At 48.9% G+C, this 25,472-nt stretch overlaps 1 protein-coding gene across 1 annotated transcript in view; it reads right to left on the bottom strand.

The window, feature by feature from the left end:
- LOC119955579 (hemicentin-1-like) overlaps positions 1–25,472 on the bottom strand; it is a 291,695-nt gene that overhangs the window by 110,283 nt on the left and 155,940 nt on the right. The window contains 8 exon segments of the mRNA XM_038781912.1: positions 35–116; positions 4,872–5,062; positions 8,475–8,750; positions 12,175–12,272; positions 12,359–12,542; positions 14,759–14,883; positions 16,180–16,339; positions 21,557–21,706. Coding sequence (XP_038637840.1) covers positions 35–116; positions 4,872–5,062; positions 8,475–8,750; positions 12,175–12,272; positions 12,359–12,542; positions 14,759–14,883; positions 16,180–16,339; positions 21,557–21,706 — 1,266 coding nt within the window.

Raw genomic sequence — 25,472 nt, 5'->3', positions numbered from 1 at the left:
ATGAAAAGAGAATGTTTAAATTATATAACCATACCATTTATCCTCACTACAAATTGCAGCTGATCCTCACCAACTGGATTAGTTGCCAGACAGGTGTAGAGTCCAGCATCCTCCGCCTACAATAAACCACACAGCAAACATTATGCCCAGTAATCGACCAATAATGAATCTCTTACATTGAAAAGGAACACAGATGTAATTGCTCGAAGCTTTAGACGCACTTTAAATTTAGATTTTCTGCCTCTTTCCCAAACAGTAGCGCAAGCAGATGACTAACCCCTATTCGTTATCAGAATGGGGCATCCAGATTTTTCAATGGCAATGGTCCATTGTGATCCACAACCCAGTTTTCCCTCTTTCCCTGTGGGACAACATGTCTGTAGGATGGGAAACAGGGAGTATATCAATCCGCCTGCCTGCCTGTATGCAGAATCTAGACTTCAGTGTTGTGTGGCCAGAATCATAGCTGATCCCAAGTTAATTCTGTGGATGACAGGGTCAGCTTTTAATAATAATAATCGTTATCGTCACAAGTAGGCTTCAAATGAAGTTACTGTGAAAAGCCCCTAGTCGCCAAATTCCGGCGCATGTTCGAGGAGGCCAGTGCCCGCCGAATTGACCTTGGCTGCTGGCATTGTTCTGCATTAATGGCAGCTGTTTAGCCCACTGTGCTAAACCAGCCCCTGGAGAAAAAAAAAGGGGGGGTGGGTTGGGGTCTGCAGCCTCCATTTCTAGCCTTCCTTGTGATTTCCCCAGGTAAGATGCCGCCTGTGATTGATAGATCAGGTGGGCGGCTTGTTCCCAGATTTGTATCGTCGTCTCTCAGATAGTGCCATGAAAGGTCCTGGAGGGTCATCCCTCTCTTTGACCAATCACTCCCACTTCTCTTGGGTGACAATAAAAACTGATGACTTTTAAAAAGAGATTTGAATTCCCAGTGTCCAACTTGAAGAAATCGCACAACAAGGTGTCACGTTTTAAGACTTTTACTATAACAAAAAACTAAAATCAACACTGACTAAATATTAGCGATCAGCAACTAATATTTTAAATGACAGAAAATACAGCCCACATTAGCATTTCAACACACGAAAACCGCATTTTGCATTCAGACTTTATAACACACTCAGCGCAGAATTGCAGTCTTCAGAGAAAACGGTCCACCATTACTCCCAGCTTCTACTGGGTCCACGTCTCATTTCACCCAGTTAATAATTGTCCAGTGACCATCAAAAATCATTTCCTTTGGTTTTCTGAGAATTCCAGAACCGAATTCCAGCAGTACAGTCCAATCTAGAGATTCCTTTCCCTCCCTCCCTCCCACCCACCACCCCTCCCAAAAGCCTGGCCAGGGAAAATCTTACAGAGTCTTTAGATATTCATGGGATGCACCTCTTCAACATATCTCCCTTCAATACTCTTTTTTACCTTCAACTAAAGAGTTGGTCCAAAGTTGTAATCACCTTATAAAGTCGCACATTCAATAAAAAAGGCAAGTTAAGGGGCAGCAAGGTGGCGCAGTGGTTAGCACTGCAGCCTCACAGCGCCGAGGTCCCAGGTTCGATCCTAGCCCTGGGTCACTGTCCGTGTGGAGTTTGCACATTCTCCCTGTGTTTGCGTGGGTTTCGCCCCCACAACCCAAAGATGTGCAGGGTAGGTGGATTGGTCATGCTACATTGCCCCTTAATTGGAAAAAATGAATTGGGTACTCTAAATTTATTTTTAAAAAGGCAAGTTATCAATGTGATGCCTATGCTGGTGAGGTCCACAGTGCTCCAGCACATTGTGGATTATTGATCAGCTAACCTTGATTTCATTTATTGTCACCTGGCTCATTGATGGCATAGGGCAGCACGGTAGCACAGATGGATAGCACTGTGGCTTCACAGCGCCAGGGTCCCAGGTTCGATTCCCCACTTGGTCACTGGATGTGCGGAGTCTGCACGTTTGCCCCGTGTCGGCGTGGGTTTCCTCCGGGTGCTCCGGTTCCCCCCCACAGTCCAAAGATAAATTGCCCTTAGTGACCAAAAAAAGGTTAGGAGGGGTTATTGGGATAGGGTGGAAGTGAGGCCTTAAGTGGGTCGGTGCAGACTCGATGGGCCGAATGACCTCCTTCTGCACTGTATGTTCTATGTTCTATGAAGGACCAGTCAATGGGAATTGGGATTCTTTCCCACTTGGCTCCACGCATTGTGCAGGATGTGCCCACCAGGAGAGGCAGTGGGAAGCTCACCAGTGTCTCTGGTGGATCCATGCTTCCAACTGGTTGAACAACAATATCTCCAAACAGAATTAAGGCCCTTTACTTCCGACCAAACTAGAGTTAATCTTTCTCAGTTTGAGAATATTTGATGTGTGAATTTGGGGATAGAGGGTGAATTTCATCTCATTATTTCAAGCATAAAGTCTACATGTGATCTCTCAGTGGTTAGAACATAGAAAAATACAGCACAGAACAGGACCTTCGTCCCACGATGTGCCGAACTTTTGTCCTAGGTTAATCATAGATTATCACAGAATTTACAGTGCAGAAGGAGGCCATTCGGCCCATCGAGTCTGCACCGGCTCTTGGAAAGAGCACCCTACCCAAGGTCAACACATGCACCAACACTAAGGGCAATTTTGGACACTAAGGGCAATTTATCATGGCCAATCCACCTAACCTGCACATCTTTGGACTGTGGGAGGAAACCGGAGCACTCGGAGGAAACCCACGCACACATGGGGAGGATGTGCAGACTCCGCACAGACAGTGACCCAAGCCGGAATCGAACCTGGGACCCTGGAGCTGTGAAGCAATTGTGCTATCCACAATGCGACAGTGCTGCCCTTAAGAACAAATTAATCTACACTCCATTATTCTACCGTAATCCATGTATCTATCCAATAGCTGCTTGAAGGTCCCTAATGTTTCTGACTCAACTACTTCCACAGGCAGTGCATTCCATGCCCCACTACTCTCTGGGTAAAGAACTTACCTCTGACATCCCCCCTATATCTTCCACCATTCACCTTAAATTTATGTCCCCTTGTAATGGTTTCTTCCACCTGGGGAAATAGTCTCTGGTTCAAAGGATTTTGGTTTGTGATATCTGTGTGCCACAGGTACCAGACTGCTTAAAAGTAACTGGATATTACTGTTGTACAAATCAAGTTGTTTAATTAACTCTGGGCCTTGCTTGAAGTGGGGGGGGGGGGGGCAGTAAACCTCAATAAAAAGCTTTCAGCTCTATAAGATCTCCAACAAGAGTGAATCAAACCATTGCCCCTTGACATTCAATGGTGCCACCATTACCATCGTGAAGGTTATCATTGACCCTGGACCAACCATATAAATACTGTGGCTACAAGAGCAGGTCAAGGACTAGGAATTCTATATTAAGTAACTCATTTCCTGAGTCACCATAGTTTGTCCACCATCTACAACAGAAGAAGGGAGCGTGATGGAATGTTCTCCACTTGCCTGGGTAAGTGCAGCTCCAATCACAGTCAAGAAGCTCGTCACCACTCCCATCCACAACATTCACTCCCTCCCCCACAGACGCACAGTAACAGCCGTGTGTACCATCTACAAGATGCACTGCAGCCACTCACCCAGGGTCCGTTGACACCACTTTGCAAACCTGTGACCGCGACCTTGTAGAAGGACAGGGGCAGCAGACACATGGGAACACCATCGCCTGGATGCTCTTCTCCGACCCACACACACATCATCCTACGAGGAACTCTAGGCTGTGTCTTCACTGTGGCTGAGTCAAAATCCTGGAACGCCCTCCCTAACAGCACTGAGGGTGCACCTACACCACATGGACTGCGACGGCTCAAGAAGGCAGCTCAGCACCGCCCTCTCAAGGGCAGTTTGCTGTGGGAAACTGGGACTGGCCTTATCAGCAACTCCCACATCCCATGAACAAATAAAAAGACAAACTAAATGAGCCGTGTGGAAACCTTAAAGGTTTCCCTGGTCGGCCTATAGAGTGGTTGTGAGCAACGCTGATTATTTCCTGGTTGCTGTGTGGACTGAGCTTGCTGAAAGATTTACATAACCACAGCGAGGACCCCATCCTGGACCATTGCCCTGCACCAGGCTCATTCCCAGATCAAATTCCAGAAACAGCCAAAGATCTCAATCGGCTTTCTCAGCTACGTTTATCATTTGGGGTATTCCTGCAGTTAGTGGGAGCTCAGGTCACTATCTTTTGTTCTAAGAAGTTTAAGTTGCAATTTTTAAGCAATTAGAAAAGCTGAAACAATGAGGGAATCCAAAGCCCAATTATTTTGCTGCGCGTGCCTCCATTCGGAGGGACACACATATGGGCAGCACGGTAGCATAGTGGTTAGCACAGTTGATTCACAGCTCCAGGGTCCCAGGTTCGATTCCCGGCTTGGGTCACTGTCTGTGCGGAGTCTGCACGTTCTCCCCGTGTGTGCGTGGGTTTCCTCCGGGTGCTCCGGTTTCCTCCCGCAGTCCAAAGATGTGCAGGTTAGGTGGGGTTACGGGGATAGTGTGGAGGATTGCGCCTAGGTAGGGTGCTCTTTCGGAGGGTCAGTGCAGTCGTGATGGGCCAAATGGCCTCCTTCTGCACTGCAGAGATTCTATGAAGGGTTAATAACCAATAAGTTAGGTTGGGTTATGGGGTTAGGGTGGAGGGGTGGGGATAGGGTGGAGGTGTGGGCTTAGGGAAGGTGCTCTTTCCAAGAGCCAGTGCAGACTCGATGGGCCAAATGGCCTACTTCTGCACTGTAAATTCTATGATTTGCAAAGCTGGTGAAGTGCCACTTCAGCAGGTGCCTCTATACATTCTCTGCCGAAATGGTGGAGAAGAGCTGGTCCACCAAATAAAAAGCCACCAAACTGAAGGATGGCCTACCTGCACACTTTCTATCCTGAGCACCTCTCCGTCACTCAGCACAGAGCCCGCTCCATCGAGAGGCACGCCCTCCTTCATCCAGCTTATTTCAGGGGCCGGGACTCCCACTGCTGCGCACACCAGCTCCAGAGAGCTACTTAGCACGACGGACACTTCCTGTGGCACCTGAGAGTTGGAAATCTGCGGCGGTTCTGCAAGGTAAGATCTTTACTGAGGGCGGAAAACACGGCATTTCGCAAGTTCCCAGTTTCACAATGATCCCTCCCTCAGTTTCTCACACGTCACAATAACAACTGCCATGACGATAGTACCTCAGTGTAGCGAAATATCCTCAGGCACTTCACAGGAATGCTGGGGGGAATTCTCCCAGAAAATGACGATGGCCTGGATTCTGCGTTCCGAGATGGCCCCACTCCCGCTGCCAGCGAGGTCGGAGAAGTTGGCACTCAGCCAGAACTCCATTCACTGCAGCGGGAACGGAGAATCCGGACGGATGGACGGAGATTCCCGCCAACTGTCATTTGAGCGGGAAAACCAGTGAGAATCCCCGCCGGCTGTCGAAACGCAATTCTCATTCCAGTTCTCCCACACTTCACAAATGTCCTATGTTCTATGTACTTCGTCATTTTTCGGAGCTTGGAACGATTCCTGTCGGGAAAGAGATGTGCGGGACCTAAAGACGTCAGCTCCTCAGAGACTGGGTCCCTGATCTCCAGACAACCCTACAGCGCCGCCCCCCCCCCCCCCCCCCCCCCCCAACTCCCAGGCATGTCGTGTGAGAGTACCTTTAAGAAATGGGTGTTTACTACTGCAGTGATGTCAGAGAGTGGGTGGAGCTGGGCTGTTTGTCAGCTTTTTACTTTTGTTTTAGGCTGTTTGCTGCAGGGTGTGTTTTAATTTTGGCTTCAGAGCTGCAGTCACAGCCAGAAGGTGTATGAATCTCTCTCTGTAATCTAAAGACTGTAAATCGATCCTGGTGATTTAAAACTAATAACAGTAATGACTTTAACCTGATGTGCTTCAGGTAAAAGATGTTTTAAGTCTTATGGATGTTAAAATGAAAGCTTAAAGGATTACTTAGTCTTATATTCTTTGGGGTTGTATTTGAATGAATGGTTGCGAAGATGTTCACTGTATGTTTTAAAAAGGTTAACTTGAGTTCATAGAATAAACATTGTTTTGTTTTAAAAAATACTTCTCCATTTCTGCTGTACCACACCTGTAGAGTGGGCCGTGTGCTCCCCATACCACAATCTATTAAAAGTTGTGGGTCAGGTGAACTCCATGATACTCTTTGGGGTTCTCTAAACTCTGGGCCATAACAGTCATCAGCCCCCCTTAAACCATCACTGGTACTAATGGTGACCATGAAACCATTGTTGATTGTTGTAAAAGCCCATCTGACTCACTTTAGAACATAGAACATAGAACTGTACAGCACAGAACAGGCCCTTCGGCCCTCAATGTTGTGCCGAGCCATGATCACCCTACTCAACCCCACGTATCCACCCTATACCCGTAACCCAACAACCCCCCCTTAACCTTACTTTTATTAGGACACTACGGGCAATTTAGCATGGCCAATCCACCTAACCCGCACATCTTTGGACTGTGGGAGGAAACCGGAGCACCCGGAGGAAACCCACGCACACAGGGGGAGGACGTGCAGACTCCACACAGACAGTGACCCAGCCGGGAATCGAACCTGGGACCCTGGAGCTGTGAAGCATTTATGCTAACCACCATGCTACCCTGCTGCCCCCATGGGAGGGAATCTTACCTGGTCTGGCCTACACGTGACTCCAGACCCACAGTTCTGAAATACCCCCGAAATGGCGTTCAGCACTCAGTTCAAGGGCAATTTGGGATGGGGAATAAATACTGAGCGGGCCAGCGACGCCCATATCTTCTGACCTAATTTCTTTACAAATCCAGTAGCAGGACTTGAACTCACAACTTCTACCGCCTCAGAGGCAAGGAGAATGTCATCCATTGAGCCGCAGCTGGTACTTAAGGTTTGATACGGCATGAGATGAGTGAATTAGTGAGGAGATTTTCCTCCTTTGCGCCCTATCCCATTCTGATTATCCAAAACGCGAGGAAATGAGAAGACATGGCGGTATTGCATATTGGTGGGTCCAGCAACTAAGGTTTCAATTCAGTTCTTCTTTTTACTGAGTTGTTGTAGAGAGGTGAGGTTTAATTCCACATTACCATGGAAAGGCTGGGGTGTGGGCTGTTGTATTTGCTGATTTATTTATAACTTGAAGTGGTGCAAGTAGAGACCTGGAAGATAATTGTTCACTACCTCACACTCGCCGAGTTACTGGTTAACCAGGGATTAGGGGTAGCATTGCAATGGATAGAAAACTGGTTGACAGACAGGAAACAAAGAGTCTTTTTCCGAATGGCAGGCCAGTGACTAGTTGGGGTACTGCAGGGATGGGTGCTGGGACCCCAGCTATTCACAATATATATTAATGATTTAGATGAGGGAACTAAATACAATGCCTCCAAATGTGCAGACGATACAAAGCTGGGTGGGAGGGTGAGCTGTGAGGAGGATGCAGAGATCCTTCAGTGCGATGTGGACAAGTTGAGCGAATGGGCAAATGGATGGCAGATGCAGGATAATGTGTATAAATGTGAGGTCATCCACTTTCGTAGCAGAAATAGGAAGGCAGATTATTATTTGAATGGCTAGAAATAAAGTGAAAGGAATGTGCCATGAGGCCTGGGTGTCCTCGTACACCAGTCACTGAAGGTAAGCATGCAGGTACAGCAGGCGGTAAAGAAGGCAAATGACATGTTGGCCTTCGAGTACAGGAGCAGGGATGTCTTGCTGCAATTATACAGGGCCTTGGTGAGGCCACACCTGGAATAATGTGTGTAGTTTGGTCTCCTTGCCTGAGGAAGGATGTTCTTGCCATAGAGGGAGTGCAGAGAGGGTTTGCCAGACTGATTGCTGGGATGGCGGGACTGACGTTTGAGGAGAGGTTGACTCCGTTAGGATTGTATTTGCTGGAGTTCAGAAGAATGAGGGGGGATCTCATAGAAAGCTATAAGATTCTAACAGGACCAGGCAGGGTAGATGCAGGAAGGATGTTCCTGGATGGTGGTGGAATCCAGAACCAGGGGCCACACAGTCTGAGGATACAGGATAGATTATTTAGGACAGAGATGAGGAGAAATTTCTTCATCCAGAGAGTGGTGAGCCTGTCGAATTTGCTACAAAAAGCAGTTGAGGCCAAAACATTGTATATTTTCAAGGAGTTAGATACAGCACTTGGGGCAAAATGGGGGAAAAGGATATGGAGGGAAGGCGGAAACAGGCCATTGAGTTGGATGATCAGCCATGATCATAATGAATGCTGTGCAGGCTCGAAGGGCCAAATGGCCTCCTCCTGCTTCTATTTTCTATATTTCCACGTAATCAAAATCAGGAGTGGAGAGAAAATATGCTTGAACAGAAAGAGAGTGCACATCAGTCCAATAAAAAAAAGGGGTGTGTACACCTAAATAACCTTTCAGATTGTCTGTCAGCTGAGATTATCAGAGTTTCCCTTTTAGACTGTGTCCATTCACAGTGCGGACATCACTCACCCATGACAATCAGGTTGAAGTGCCGTGTCGCCTGGCCTGCCTCATTCACAGCGATACAGGAATACCATCCAGAGTCATTGATGCTGACAGAGGGCAGCTGCAGCCTCATCTCATTGCTCTCAGGCATCAGGTCATTGAGCACAAGCAGTTCGCCGTCCTTCAACCAGGAGAACGTAGGGGACGGGAAACCGGCAGCATCGCACGCCAAAGATACCGAAGCTCCTCGGGCGACCATCACGTCCTCAGTTTCCCAGGGATTCTCAAATCTCGGAGGATCTGGATGGAGATGGTGGGGGAGTGGGATGAGATGTGGAGTCAAAGAATTGTTACAGGAGGGGACTTTCGGAGGTGGGACGCACTCCCGTTGTCATTGGCGGGACGGGGACAGACAGTGAAAATGGCGGGGGGGGGGGGGGGGGGGGGGGGGGGGGGGGGGGGGGGGGGGGGGGGGGGGGGGGGGGGGAGCTGGCTCTTCCGAATTTCATTAATTGCTACTGGGCGGCGAATATTGTGATGGTCAGAAAGTGGGTAGTTGGGGAGGGGCTAGTATGGGAGTGGGTGGAGGCAGCATCATGTAAGGATACGAGTTTGGGGGCATTGTTCTGGCTGGCTCGGTACTCCACAAGCCCGGTAGTAGTGGCAGCCCTGAGGGTGTGGGGGACAGTGGAGACAGCACGTGGGGTTAGAGGGGGCGTCGGTGTGGGCACCGATATGTGGTAACTACCAGTTCCCTCCGGGGGGAGGGGTTTTGAAGATGGCAGCGGGCGGGGATCAAGCAATTTGGAGATGTCTTTATTTGCTGAGGGTTTCCCGAGCTTGGAGGAGCTGGAGGAGGAGTTGGAGTTGCCAGGTGGGAATGGGTTCCGGTATCTGCAGGTGAGGGATTTTGTACAGAGGCAGGTTTCGACCTTCACGCAGCTGCTGCACCGGTGGCTACAGGATACGGTGGTGTCGCGAACAGGAGTAGGAAAGGGGAAGGTCTCAGAGATCTGTAAGGAGCTGATGGAGGGAGCATCAATAGGGGCGGTGAAGGGAAAGTGGGAAGAGCTGAGAGGGGAGTTGGAGGCCAGGTTATGGGAGGAGCCCCTGAGGAGAGTTAACAACCTCGCCATGCGCCAGGCTCAACCTGATACAGTTTAAGGTGGTCCACAGGGTACACATGACTGTGGCCCAGTTGAGCAGGTTCTTTGAGGAGGTGGAGGACAGATGTGGACGCTGGGTGGGGGGAGTCCTGCGAACCATGTCCATATGTTTTGAGCGTGACCGAGGCTGAGGGTTTCTGGCAGTGGTTTCCTGACGTCATTACAAATGAGGGTCGTGCCGAGTCCAGAGGTGGCAATTTTCGGTGTGTCGGAAGACCCTGGAGCCCAGGGGGAGAGAGGCCAACATCCTGGCCTTTGCCTCCCTAGTGGCCCGGAGACGGATCTTACAAGGATGGAGGGACCCGGAACCCCCGAAGTCGGGGGTGTGGATTAGCGACATGACGGAGACTTGAGAACATTAAATTTGTCTCGAGTAGTTTGTTGCAGGGGTTTGCTCAAATATGGCAGCCGTTCATCGACTTCTTTGAGAAAAATTAAGCTGTCGGCAGGGTGGGGTGGGGGGAGGGGAGGGGGGGGGAAAGGGGAGGCATGGGAGAGACGGGTAAGGGCAGGAGAACCAACAGAGTGGTGGCTGGGGAAGATTGGAGCTGTTTGTGTAAGCCATGTTGGCTGAGGTTTGTGTCCGGGGTGGGGGGGATTTGTTGGTTGTACTGTTGTGGTTTCTGTTATTGTTGAAATTTGATGTTGAAAATTGTTTAAATTATAAATGCATCAATAAAATATTTTCACAAAAAAAATTGTTACAGTACAGGAGGCCGTTCAGCCCATCATGGGTGCGCCAGCTCACTGAATGAGCAATTCACGCCTCAAACATCTCCCTGCAGTCCTGCTCAAACTTCCTGTTCAGATAATCATCCAGTTCCCTCACGAAAGCCCCGATTGACCCGGCCTCCACCACATTCTTAGGCAGTGCATTCCAAATCCTAACCACTCACTATGTCAAAAGACTTTCCTTCATGCCTCCATTGCCTTTTTTTGTCAATTACCTGAAAACTTGTGTCCTCTGGTTCTCTATCCTTCCACCAATGGGTCAGATTTTTCCCATCTATTCTGCCCAGAGACCACACGTTGATCAAAATCTCTTCGCGACCTCCTCTTCTTCAAGGAGAACAGCCCTAACGTCTCCAAGCTATCCACAAAACTGAGGTTCCTTACCACTGGAAGCATTCTTGTGAACAGCAACATCACCAAAACATAACCTGAAGAAAAAACTTCAGATTGTCCCTGAATTGGACATCTTTGGGTCTGTTTATCTCTCTCGGCCCATGGCAGGGATAGGACCTGTAAAGGGGAGGAATGCCCTTGTTCTACCTGAAGATCAGGAGCCAGAAGGTCCTGGGGACCGGAGGTCACATGGCACAGGCCTCAGCCCAGTTATGATAAATAGGAGAGAGTCCAGGAACTCTGAGAACAATGTTGCAGCCCGACCAGCCTTCCCAGGCCAATGTGAAAAGCCCCTTACACCGTTTGAAGAGGAATTGGGAAGTCCTGGCCAACATTCGTCCCTCAGCTAACATCACTAAATCTGATCTCATTACTGTTTGTGAGACCTGACATTAACTAGTCTCCATCCCTATTTATTCTTCACTCTTCCAAAGTCAACTTTCTCTGCACTCGATGAAGAGGAATATCTAACCTCTTAGCTTCTATTTCCTACAAACAGCTGCCTTTTAAAGCCCATGCTTAGTGTTCATTGATCACGATTATTTGTCATTGCTGCTTTCTGTCTAGTCCTGCTCTACGAGCCAGAAACCTTTCACCCAGGTTTGGCAATCAGGAGGAGTCTGGACATTGAAATGACCATTGTGTTAATGGTGAAGCAGGCTTAAAGGATCAAATCGCTTACTCCTATATTTTATGTATGTTCTTACGTTGAGCATCACTGGGATGGTAGATTCTCTTTTCTTCTTTTAATCTAGCAGGGCAGTCAGCCTTGTTGAGTTGGTGGTGATTGTAATGTTCTTGTTGGATGGCCTGATTTATTTTACAAGAACACTTGCAGCTAAAGCTATAAATAATTTATTAACATTAACTGTGGGTCAGCTATATACAAAACAACTGATGAAAACAGTATGATCATGCACAAGCAACCTCTCTCTTTCAGCTCTCCAGTCAGTCTGAGGTCACCTGACTCTAACATTCACTTATATACTAATGAGAGTCCTAATGGTCAGTCGGTGAATTACAACACAACCATGCTATCATCAGAGTGATAGAGTGGTCTACCTCACTGAATATTAGGATGCTGACTTTGTGACTGCTAAGGTCATCAATACCTAAAACTCTGATTGGCTGGGGAAAGGGTGGGAGGGTGAAGAAGTTCCTCCTCAACTCAGTCCTAAATCTACTTCCCTTTATTTTGAGGCTATGCACCCTAATTCTGAACGAAGACCAGTCATTGCACCAGACAGATCACGGGTTGCTCCCAAACATGTTCTGCTCACTGAAGAGAACCATTGGCAGAAGCCTGAGAGTAGGCCAAACGGTCAACCTGGGAGGTCCTGAACAGTGTGAACAACACCGAGTAAACCGAGTGGGGAGGGAGGTTTAAACTCCAATTCTCCTCCAGAATGTTTTGTTCCAAAGTGAAGACACACCTAGAATTCGCAGGTGATAATGCTGCTCCATCACGCCTGCCTGACTGACAGCAACACAGGTGTAGGTTCCCATATCGGAAATCTGGGCCCGAGCAATCCTAGAGGGAGGAGAAAAACAAGTTATAATTGAAAAGGCAGGGATCCTCTCATCCCATCGCGTGCGGAAAGGCCCTTGCACTTTTACCTCAGGACCTGGCCGACCGACAGCAGCCTCACATGGGACGAGATGGGGAGCGGTAATCCGTCCTTCAACCAGGTGAGCTGTGGGGGAGGGGTACCGGCAGCTCTGCATTCCAGTGTAACCATGGCATTCGGCACTGCCGTGAGGATCTCAGGAAGACCGGGGACACCACCGAAATCCGGAGGCACTGCGGACAGCGAGAAAAGCAAAATTATATCCAGACTCATGAAAAAATACCAGGCGATCTACAAGTGTGTGGGTTCAAGTCCCACACTGGAGACATGAGCACATAACCTAGGCTGGTGCTCCAGTGCAGTACGGAGGGATTTCAGGCCAATATTTCTCCCCCCATTGAACATCAATACAACAGGTTACCTGGTCAATGTTTCATTGCTGTAATGGGGACCTTGCTCTGTGCAATTGGTTGTCACATTTCTTACATTACAATAGTGACCATCCATTTATTGTGTTTGACGCAAAACATACCATAAATACTGAGTCGTGAATGTAAAATCTAAAAATAGGAATAATTGTTCGGAAACGAAGGAAGTTTCCCCTGGGAAAAAGGGGAGCTGGAATTCCTCCCGAGCTGGGATACCCAACATGGAGCTCCCATTTTGTTTTTAAAGAACTTTGCAAGAGTCTGGCCTGTGGTCAAGCTGGGTATCAGAAGTTGAGAATTCCCCCGACCCCATTAACCTATCTTCAGCCTGGAGGATCCCACACACCCTATTTCATGTGTGGGGAGGTGGGCATGGGCCGGAGACCAGCCCTGTGCATCTGGAGGGCGGCCTGAGGCAGCAACAGAGGCGGGCTAATGGCAAGGCCAGTAGGTTAGAAAGCCCTCATTCGCTGACTGGAACATCGGTCCTGCTCCAGTCATGGTTGTTAGGCCCTCTAGCCCTCACTCCATTCCTACCTCCATGCCCACTCACCATTAACCACTTTCAGAATTTAGAGCCTTATAATATCACTGGGAAGTCTTTCAATTGCTCATAAAATTTAAAAAAACAAAATCAGTCATTCATCATTCTCTTTGAAAAGTTTCCCTTCTTCTAATCTAATAAAATTGTCAATCAAACTCAGTCCAAATAAACACACTGGCATTGAAAATCTACCACAAAGAACACTCCCGCAATGGAGCTGGCAATGTCGGTAGTGCTGAGTGCGAGCTCACTACCTGATCCATATCCAGCATTGACAAAAACTGCTGCACACAGGAATGGGAGCAGGAATCCCAGAATCAACTTCCAACCTGCCATGTGTAAAGTGTTGCCACCTCAATTAGGTCACAGTTGGAGGCATGAAAGTCCCTGAGCATTCGAGTTGGCAGCTTTAGCCATGGGAAATAAGCAGCTAGGATTTGATAAGAAACATAAGAACTAGGAGCAGGAGTCGCCCATCTGGCCCCTCGGGCCTGCTCCGCCATTCAATGAGATCAAGGCTGATCTTTTGTGGACTCAGCTCCACTTTCCGGCCCGAACACCATAACCCTTAATCCCTTTATTTTTCAAAAAACTATCTATCTTTATCGAAAAACATTTAATGAAGGAGCCTCAAATGCTTCACTGGGCAAGGCATTCCATAGATTCACAACCCTTTGGGTGAAGAAGTTCCTCCTCAACTCAATCCTAAATCTACTTCCCTTTATTTTGAGGCTGTGCCTCTTAGTTCTGCTTTCACCCACCATTGGAAACAACCTGCCCGCATCTATCCTATCTATTCCCTTCATAATTTTATATGTTTCTATTTGATCTCCCCTCATCCTTCTAAATTCCAACGAGTACAGTCCCAGTTTACCCAACCTCTCCTCGTAATCCAACCCCTTCAGCTCTGGGATTAACCTAGTGAATCTCCTCTACACACCCTCCAGTGCCAGTACGTCCTTTCTCAAGTAAGGAGACCAAAACTGAACACAATACTCCAGGTGTGGCCTCACTAACACCTAATACACTTGCAGAATGACCTCCCTAGTCTTAAACTCCATCCCTCTAGCAATGAAGGACAAAATTCCATTTGCCTTCTCAATCACCTGTTGCACCTGTAAACCAACCTTTTGCGACTCATACACTAGCACACCCAGGTCTCTCTACACAGCAGCATGTTTTAATATTTTATCATTTAAATAATAATTCCTTTTGCTGTTATTCCTACCAAAATGGATAACCTCACATTTGTCAACATTGTATTCCATCTGCCAGACCCTAGCCCATTCATTTAACCTATCCAAATCCCTCTGCAGACTTCCGGTATCCTCTGCATTTTTTGCTTTACCACTTATCTTTGTGTCGTCTGCAAACCTGGACACATTGCACTTGGTCCCCAACTCCAAATCATCTGTGTAAATTGTGAACAATTGTGGGCCCAACAATGAATGAATGATGAATCTGGATTTTCACTTACCAAGTACATTGAGTATGAATATTTTTGTCTCTTCCCCAGCAGAATTCCGTGCCACACAAGTATACCTTCCTGCGTCTGAAGCCAAAACCCCCTTGATACCCAAGGAGCTACCATCCGAGGACAAACTGCAGAATCGGCAGAAAACAACGATCTCATTACCAGATGAACCAGCAGCATTTTACATTCCCGATTCCTTCACTCAGTCTCACTTGAGGCCTCGTGAAACAAGCTTCATCTTGTGCCCTGTACCACTAAACAACTCAATTCCAGGTATCTGCCAGATTCAGTGGAAGAGTTTCTGTTCCACACACAGTAGATCGAAAGAAACTTCCCACTGGGGCGAGGGTCGAGAACCAGAGGGCGCATTGATTGGTCAAAGAGCCAAAAGCAATTAACATGAGGAGAAACCGCTTTTAAACGGAAAGCGGCAAAAGATCTGGGGCGGGATTCTCCGACCCCCCGCTGAGTCGGAGAATCGCCCGGGGCCGGCGTAAATCCCGCCCCCGCCGTGTCCCGAATTCTCCGCCACCCGAGATTCGGCGGGGGCGGGAATCGCACCGCGCCGGTCAGCGGGTCCCCTGTGGTGATTCTCCGGCCCACGATGGGCCGAAATCCTGCCGCTGACAGGCCTCTCCTGCCGCCGTGGATTAAACCACCTACCTTACTGGCGGGAGCAGGAGACGCAGGCGATCTGACCCCGGGGGGTGCCCCCATGGTCGGGGCCAACCGATCGGCGGGCGGGCCTGTGACGTGGGGGCATTCTTTTTCTTCTGCCTTTGCCATGGACTTCACCATGGCAGAGGCGGAAGAGACCCCCTCCCCGCGCATGCGCCGGGATGACGTCAGCAGCCGCTGACGCTCCGGTGCATGCGTGGACTTACGCCGGTCGGCGAAGTCCTTTCGGCCCCGGCTGCCGTGGCGCTAAAGGCCGTTCACGCCAGCCGGCTGAGTGGGAACCACTCTGGCGCGGGCCTAGCCCCTCAATGTGAGGGCCTGGCCCCTAAAGGTGCGGAGACTTCCACACCTTTGGGGCAGCCCACGCCAGAGTGGTTCACGCCACTCCAACACGCCGGGATCCCCCGCCCCACCGGGTAAGGGAGATTCCCGGCCCTGGAATGCACTACCTGAGAGTTTGTTGGAGGCAGATTACATCGGGACTTGAAAAAGGGAATCGGGGAAGTGCTGGAAGGGAAAATAATTGCTGGGCTACAAGGATAGGGGAGTGGGCTGAGCTCTTATGCTGAGACTATGGCCTTTGGTCACTCAAACCAGGGGAACAAACTCTTGAAGAATTTTAAACATTTCAATGAGATCACCTCTCATTCTTCTGAACACCAGAGAACATAGATTTGTTGTACTCAGTCACATCTTGCAAATAACCTTTTATTGATAGTTATCAAAAAATATATATACACACTCACTTAAAGTGTGCTTTTTCCAGTGTTTCTAATGGTTGGCCATCTTTGAGCCATTTTAGAATGGGGTTCGGCTCCCCTGTGGCCACACATTCCAAGTTCATATCTTCATTCACCACAACATCGTATTCACTGGGCACGTTGGAGCCAAGAATGCTTGGTGCCACTGGTTAGTGAGATAAAGGAAAGATACATGAATAAAAAATTGTGTAATCATCCTCATTCAATTTGTAAAATAATTGCTGATTTGTGTTGGGGAAATGAGATGAGTTAGGTGGGAGGTGATTGGGTTGGGAAACAGGCAAGATGGCCACTGGGTGCCTTCGCAAGTTCAAACACAGTCCTTCCACCTGCTAAAGTAAAAGGCAAACCTGCAATCATATTGCACCTTTCACCTCCACAAGATGTCACAGAGCACGTAAAAGCCAATGAGGCACTTGTGGTGATATGATCTGCATACCTGTCTGCCATTGGGCCAGAACGTCGGCTTACCATTGGCCCTGGTCGGTCATGTGCCTCTCGACCGATTGGCCGAGAGGCTGAGTTAACCACGCCTCTATTAACGAGGTATAAATGGCCAGACGCCTGACGATCGTCCTTTCCATTGTAGACGATCGCAGAGCTGAGTTCTAGTCTATTAAAGCCGGACTTTGGTAAATCACTCGCCTCGCGTACAATTGATGGTACATCAGTACTTAAGCGGAAGGAACAGTTGTATTGGGGCAGTATATCTTAATGTTAGCCCAGCCAGACGGCCTATCGTTCAATTTCGGCTGGCAACCACACTCAATGACGGGCGGCGTGGGAAATGGAGGGGGTCACTCAGGTGAAGGCGGCACGGTAGCACAGTGGTTGCTTCACAGCGCCAGGGTATCAGGTTCAATTCCCAGCTTAGGTCACTGTCTGTGCAGAGCCTGTACGTTCTCCCCGTGCCACAAGTCCCGAAAGACGTGCTGTTAGGTGAATTGGACATTCTGAATTCTCCCTCTGTGCACCCGAACAGGCGCCAGAGTGTGGCGACTAGGGGCTTTTCACAGTAACTTCATTGCAGTGTTAATGTAAGCCTACTTGTGACAATAAAGATTATTATCATTATTGAAGCTGGAGATGGTATCCTGAGGAAGGTGTAAAGGAGCAATATGACTCCATTTGTTGTAGAGTTTTATAAACAGATGGTTTATATGAAGACATCATTTGCGTAGAAATTATGATCAACTGCTAAAGGCAAAAATGAGACATTATGGTACAGTGTAATATAAACTCAGTCGGCGAAACAACGGTCGTGTGGATTTGAATTAAGAATAGACGGATTGATGAATTTACCTGTTGATCTTTAAACTGTAGATACTTTGTCGGATTTCTGAACAGTGTACAGCCAGAACCTCAAGTTGCCATTTCGCCTTGTGAATAATGAAAACCTGCTGTCTATTCTCTGTTCTTTTTATCTCTGTTCTGTTCAGTCTCCTCCTAACAGAGCCTCCATCCACCTGGAGCACTATCTCTATGGTGGCAGCTGTGGTCCAGTGGGTAGTACTGTTGCCTCTCTACTCTGGGGATTGCACCACAAAGTCTAGGCCGACACCTCAGGGAGGCGCTGAGGGAGCGCGTGGTACAGCTGAGGGTGTGCGTGGTACAGCTGAGGGAGTGCGTGGTACAGCTGAGGGAGTGCGTGGTACAGCTGAGGGAGTGCGTGGTACAGCTGAGGGAGTGCGTGGTACAGCTGAGGGAGTGCGTGGTACAGCTGAGGGAGTGCGTGGTACAGCTGAGGGAGTGCGTGGTATTGCTGAGGGAGTGCGTGGTACAGCTGAGGGAGTGCGTGGTACAGCTGAGGGAGTGCGTGGTACAGCTGAGGGAGTGCGTGGTACAGCTGAGGGAGTGCGTGGTACAGCTGAGGGAGTGCGTGGTACAGCTGAGGGAGTGCGTGGTACAGCTGAGGGAGTGCGTGGTACAGCTGAGGGAGTGCGTGGTATTGCTGAGAGAAGCGCAGGAAAGTTGTCCCCTGTTGTCCGGGCCAATATTTGTCCCTCAGCAGGTATCACTGAAACAAATTATCTAGTCACTGTCACATCCCCATTTTGGGAGCTTGTTGAACACAAATTAACTGCTGTGTTCTCTACATTACTACTGTGACTATGCTGCAAACATACTTCATTGGCTGTGAAATGCTTTGGGGCGCGTTGAGGTAGCGAACGGCGCTACATTATTGCAAGTCTTTCTTGCTTTGGCTTTTCTTTCCCTATCAGCTATCAGCTAACCCAGTACAGTTTGATTGTTTGTGACAATAAGTCTGGGGTCTTTCTCTTTGATGTGAATATCATCATCTTTGTGGTGACCCACGTGCTTTGGGAGAAACGTATTTTCTTTATGTGTGGTGTCCCCTTTAAAACTGGAGGTGAACTGGAGAGTATTCTGAAAGAGCGTTAACGGGTTTTGTGATTATGATGTCATTAGGTCCACGTGACCTGAAATTGCAATGGGGTGAACAGTTAAGAAGCAAACCCGGGCAGCACGGTGGCGCAGTGGTTAGCACTGCTGCCTCACGGCGCCGAGGTCCCAGGTTCGATCCTGGCTCTGGGTCACTGTCCGTGTGGAGTTTGCACATTCTCCCCGTGTCTGCGTGGGTTTCGCCCCCACAACCCAAAGATGTGCAGGCTCGCTGGATTGGCCACGCTAAATTGCCCCTTAAATTGGAAAAAATGAATTGGGTACTCTAAATTTAAATTTAAAAAGAAGCAAAGGGGTTTCAACCAAACTTTTCTGTCAGCCAATTCAGAACACGCTAATAGTCTATGTAAAGAAGAAATAAGCAAGATTCTATCCGAGTGTTTTCTCCCGGCTTTCAACGGCCACACTGCAGCGAGCTGCTTTTCCAGCACAGTGTGGCCATTGGATCACGCCCAATAAGATCGCTGCTCAGTTTTCTAAACTCTATTGAGTATAGGCCCAGCCTGTTTCACCTTTCCTCGTAAAATAAACCCTTTATCCCGGAAATCTGTACAGTGAACGTTCTGAACTGTTTCTATTGCAATTAGTAATTTTAGTAAGGTGGACCCCACAACTGTAGATAGTCCTCCAGATGTGGGGCGGGATTCTCCCCTACCCGGCGGGGCGGGGGGTCTCGGCGTAGCAGAATGGCGCCAACCACTCCAGCGTCGGGCCTCCCCACAGTGCGGAATTCTCCGCACCTTTGGGGGCCAAGCCCTCACATTGAGGGGCTAGGCCCGCGCCGGAGCGATTGGCACCACGCCGACTGGCGCCAAAACCGGCACCAGCGGCCTTTGACGCCCGCCGCCCGGCACCGGGGCTGGCCGAAAGGCCTTCGCCGATTCGCGCATGCACCGGTGGTGACGTCACCACCGGCGCATGCGCGCTGGGGGATTCTCTTCTGCGTCCGCCATGGTGCAGGCCGTGGCGGCGGCGGAAGAAAAAGATTGCCCCCACGGCACTGGCCTGCCCCCCAATCGGTGGGCCCCGATCGCGGGCCTGGCCACCGTGGGGGCACCCCCCCAGGGTCCGATCGCCCCGCGCCCCCCCCCCCCCCCCAGGACCCCGGGGGCCCGCTCGCGCCGCCGATCCCACCGCCACCAAAGGTGGTTCAAACCTCGGCGGAGGGAGAGGCCTCCCAGCGGCGGGACTTCGGCCCACCCATCGCGGGCCGGAGAATCGCCGTAGGGGGCTCGCCGTTCGACGTGGCGCAATTCCTGCCCCCGCCAATTCCTGGGTGGCGGAGAATTTCTGCCACGGCGGGGGCGGGATTTTCGGCGGGCCCGGGCGATTCTCCGACCCTGCTGGGGGTCGGAGAATTTCGCCCGTGGTCTCATATGTATAACTGCAGCAAAACATCATTACTTTTATATTCCATTTCCCTTGCAACAAACGACAACATTCCATTTGCTTTCCTAATCACTTGCTATACCTGCGTGCTAACATTTTGTGATTCATGTACAAGGATTCCCAAATCCCTCTTTACCCAAGTTCTGCAATCTTTCTCCATTTAAATAACATTCTGCGTTTCTATTCCTCCTGCCAAAGTGGACAAGTTCACATTTTCCTCCATTATACTCCATCTGCCAATTTTTTGCCCGTGCACCTCACCTGTCCATGTCCCTTTCCAGTCCTCTTAAATCCTCTTCACAACTGACTCTCCAAACTACCTTTGTGCCATCAACAAATTTGTCAACCAGACCTGTGGGGCGGAATTCTCCGCTCCCGCGATGAATCGGGAAGGCCGTCGTGAACTCGGCCGAGTTTCACGACGGCCTCGGAGGCCGCTCCTCGCACCTAATTCACCCCAACCCGGGGGGGGCTAGGAGCGGCGCTCCGTCATTCACAGCTTTCTATGATTCTATGCCATGAGTTCTTATTTTGTGTAGTAATCTTTGATGGAGAACCTTGTTAAATGCCTTCTGTAAATCCAAGTTTTCGTCCCCCAAAGGCTCTCTTTATCGACGTTGCTGGTTCCTTCCTCAAAGAACTCAAATAAATTAGACAAATTTGATTTCCTTTCACAAAACCATGTTGATTCTGGCTGATCACTTTGAGATTTTCGAAGTTCTCTGTTATCACCTCATTAATAATAGATTGTAGCATTTTCTCCACAGCAGATTTTATGCTAACTGGCCTGTCAGTTTCCTGCTTTCTGTCTCTCTCCTTCCTTGAACACAGGATTTACATTCACTGTTTTCCAATCTGATATGGGCCGGGAGTCTCCGATATCGCGGCCAAGTGTTGACGAGATTGGCAGTCGTCGGGATATCGGACCAGCCAGAACTACAGATGGGGAAGCGGGCCGATGCCCTAGCTTTTGCTTCCTTAATCGCAAGCTGGAGAATCCTGCTTGGCTGGCGATCGGCAGCACCACACACAGCTGCAGACTGACTGCCAGACAGGAGGACGGAGAAAATGCATGTAAAATTTGCAAATAAGAAAAATGTAAATATCAGGTGCACTGTACGTAGAACTGTTATTCTGTAAACACTGAAAAATGGCAATAAAAATTGATGCACGATCAATGACCACAGAAGCGAGGTTGTAGTCCGAACTGAAGGCTTTAATAGACAAGATGTTCCCCCAGCAGCTCAGGTACAGAAAGGAAGCTGTGGGTGATACACAGGCCTTACTAGGCGGAGCTACCTTACAATTCTAACCAATGGGTGACTAGTGTTACATACCATTGGGCCAATGAGCAGCGAGCCTTCTCCACCAATGGTGTCTCGGCATTGCTAGGTACCATAGTACCTCTAGTCATACTACCACAAAAATATTGAAAGAAAAAGGTTTTTACAAAGCGAAATCTTGTCCATTGATTTTCTTTCCATTGAGATCTTGGGGATTCCTTGATTTTCAACTTTAGAAATCTCTATGGGAAGCATAACAATCTTACCTTGCACAATCAGCGAGTAATGTTTGCGCACTTCTCCCTCAGAATTCCTCGCCAAGCAGGTGTAATTTCCAGCATGGGAAAGCTGCAACTGGATGGCCTGCAGTCGACTGCCACCAGATAGGATATGCCAAACCCGGCTGTCGCTGCTCTCTGTCAAAAGTTTTATTATTATTTAAATTTCAGCAAAATAAAGGCGAAAGTTATACAGCAAGTTTTTTTTAAATGTCTCTTATGCTATAAGAATCATACAGCCTAGGAAGAGGCCATTTGGCCCATCGCATCTGTGCTGGTCCTATTATTGAACTGATCTTTCCCATAACCCTGCATATGTTTTTCTTGCTAACTCGTGATCGAGTTCCTTTTTGAATCAATCATTTAAATTAATTTGTTTTTCCATATTCTCCCCGTGTCTGCGTGGGTCTCACCCCCACAAACCCAAACGACGTGTAGGGTAGGTGCTAAATTGCCCCTCAATTGGAAAAAAAGAATTGGGCACTCTAAGTTTGTAAAAAAAAAAAAATATTTTGTTTCAAATGTACTTTCTGCTCTGCATTGGGTTCCTGTACCTCAAAGGCACATCTCTGTCAGTTAGTGATCAATATAATCAGAATTTCCTGTTACCCAGCCGATGGGTGAAACCAATTATATTGACAGCCCCGAATTAGTCAAAATGTTAGAACGGATTACGAGGTGGTCATTCGCACATTTTATAGCAAATCTTTTGCCAATTGTTGCTTCCCACCCAGGACCTTTACTGATGAGGAGGGTACTTTACCTGTCATAGTTAATCCGCCCAGAACGGTTGTGTTTTCAAAAGGGAAGAGGCAAATGATAGAAGAATGAGACTTTACAGGGCTACAGGACATTGGCAGGTGAGTGGAACAAGCTGAACTCTTCCTGCAGAGAGCCCGCACATATGCAATCGGCCAACTGGCCTCCTTCTGTGCGTTAACATCCTCTGATTCTCAAGACTTCCCCATTACCCAATCAGATTAATTTTTAAATGATTCAATAGTTTTCACCTCCACTCACCTGTCCGGAATCCATGGCACATTCCGATCGCTCACAGGGCAAAAATAATCCTACCGGATAACAGTTTGAGGTTTTGCCTTTTTCCCCTTTCCAACCTCTCCCTCATTGCCCTCACTCAGAATTTAGTCCAATTCGATGCTCCAAATTTGCCATTTTGACACCATGGGGCCCAATCCAACAGCCACACTGTGCCGGAAAAGCACTTCTTTGTGCCCGTGGGGGTGTGACCCACGCAGACATGGGGAGAATGTGCAAAATCCACACGGACAGTGACCCGGGGCTGGGATTGAACCTGCGTCCTCGGCGCTGTGAGGCAGCAGTGCTAACCACTGCGCCACCGTGCTGCCCATACTGGTCGGTGTTACATCTTCCGAAACCAACCCAGAGCTGTCTCTGGGTGTGTGGGTGATTCTGTCGCAACTAATTCTGTAATTTTGGCAGTGGTAGTCCTGAAGTGGGGCATGTCAGTCTGTACTCTCTAAAAACATCTGGTACAGATTCTGTACCCTCGCTACGTGCAGACAATAATTGGTCAGCGTACCGACGCCAAATCCATTCATCGTCAGATTGTACAGTGCATGCAATCGGACCCGTTTTGGCTAATACAGTTGAGTCTATTTTTCTGCTGAAGTGTAATTTCTCACAAGAACACGTTCCCTTTGGTCAAAGGCTCTGGCGAGATTCTCCGAGCCTCTGAGCTGCAATCGCGCTCGGCGTGGGAGCGGAGGCCCACGATCGGGTCCGACTCTGCTCCCGCGAGCCGCCAATCGCGCGCGGTCGACACGGCGCCAGTCGGGGCCATTGAAAGAGGCGATTCTCCTCCGACAACTGATCAAGTTCCCGCCAGCGTGGTTCACTCATGGTTCCACCCAGCAGGAGCTCAGAGTGGCGGCTGCCGCCCTGGTTGGGGGGCAGGGATCCATCACCGGGGGGGGGGAAGGTCTCCAGGACGGCCAGGTTCGCGATCGGGGGCCACCAATCGGCAGGCGGGCGTGATCTGGGGAGGTCCAGTATGGTCGGGGTCGGCCCGCTGTGTGGGTCCGCCATGTTGCGCGGGGCCCCCACCGCAGGCGGCCGCAGGGCGCACGCGCCGACCCCGGCCAGTAGTGCAGGGCCTTGGATTGGCAGCTGGAGCTGCTTGGACTACTCCGGGGCCCCGCTGGCCCCCTTCAAAACGGAGAATCACTCTTGGTTTTCTCCAGGATAGTCCAGAGTGATTTGCGCCCGTTTTCTTGCGGGCGTGGCCATTATCAGAGAATTCCTCCCTCCCTTCTAGCCACTTGGGTCTGATGTTGTTGCCTGACTGACTGTCTCTGAAGTTGAAAGGGGAGTCAAAAGGTCGAACTGTGTGCATTGTTTCCTCTTTAATATCAGTACAGCCGGTGAGCTCCGTATTGTTGAATGTGTAGTGTTTCTGTATGTCATCAGAAAACTATTGGCAGGTTTATGTAGAGAGCCTTGATTTCACGAAACCCTCATTGCATGCTTGAGCAATTGTATAAAATGTTCAGCTAAGCCACTGAGAGCTGGATGGTAGGGGATTTGATCTGCCGATGACACACCCCTTCAGATCGTCCTCCAATTCAATAGATGTGAATTGCTCATGCGTTACCGCTCACGCGTATCGCCCACCTTTTCCTCTATTTGGGCATCCAATACGGACCATCAAAAGTAGCTTTTCGCCAACTCCTTCACTCTAACTACACCAGGATGGCCCCGTGCAGCTGTTCCAAGACATTACTTTGTAGACACTACAGCATGATTACTCTAATACCCCACAACAATACTCCATTTTGTACTGTCAACTCAAGATGCCTGGTAAGATAGGGTTTAAGATCTGGATTCTGTCTGTACTCTTGAGTTAGAGTACCCTTTTAAATCATGTCCAACAAATTGCTCATGACCGAATCTGTTCGGGTAAACCTGTAAATTCTTTTGACACTTTGGTAAGCATCTTCGTAATCTTTCATCCAGGGCCAAGCTTGTTTGTCACAAAGCTATGTGTGTAAAGACCTTGTCAGCCTTGTTGCTAAGTGCAGTAAACAAACATTCCATGGTAATGTAATAATCCTGGAAACAACCTTAACTGCGTCACATTCTCCTGTCTTTGGAAAATTCACACTTCTCTTTCTTGACCCGGAGATTATGCAGCTGCAGCCATGCAAGAGTAGCATCCAGGCTCTTTACAAGCTCTACATCGTTCAAACCTGTAATCAAAATGTCGACCAGGTAGTATTGTACACCTGATACCCCACTCAAGATCTGATCCATTCATTGTTGGAAGAGAGCCGGTGTTGACGTTATCCCAAATGGAAGCCATCGATACCGAAATAGACCCCTGCGTGTCACGCTGGTCATTAATGGTTGAGACTCAATCGCTATGCTCATTTGCATTTGGGAGAAATCAATTTTGCTACATGTTGGCCGCCTGGGAATTCTGCAAAAAGATCTTCGATAAGTGGTAGAGATTACTGATCAGCACCTAACACAGGGTTAATAGTCGTTTTGAAATCCCCGCATTTGGACTGAACCATCCTTCTTTAAGACTGGGACGTATGGGGTTGTCCAATTGCTGATTTAACAAATCCAGTGACTCTGGTCTTCAGTAATGTCTCAGGTTCTTCATCCATTCTAGGTCAAATCGAATAGGGTACAGTACGCGCTTTCAAACTCTTAGGCACGCTGTCTCTACCTTTATCTTGAGTTTCACTTTGACCCCCTATCAGTGACTCCTCAAATACCTTTGAATACTTTCTCAGCAGTGGTTGAAGATCATTCATAGAATCAACAAGTTGGTTCACGATAACCCAGTTTAGCTTAATGTTCCTGAATTAAAGATCTCCCGAACAATGCTGAGGCCACAAACTAATCAGTCGGGGAGTGT

Source organism: Scyliorhinus canicula, chromosome 21 (genome assembly GCF_902713615.1).
Source record: "Scyliorhinus canicula chromosome 21, sScyCan1.1, whole genome shotgun sequence".
NCBI lineage: Eukaryota > Metazoa > Chordata > Chondrichthyes > Carcharhiniformes > Scyliorhinidae > Scyliorhinus > Scyliorhinus canicula.
Note: the sequence above shows the minus strand (reverse complement) of the source record. Positions and strands in the feature narration are given on the sequence as shown.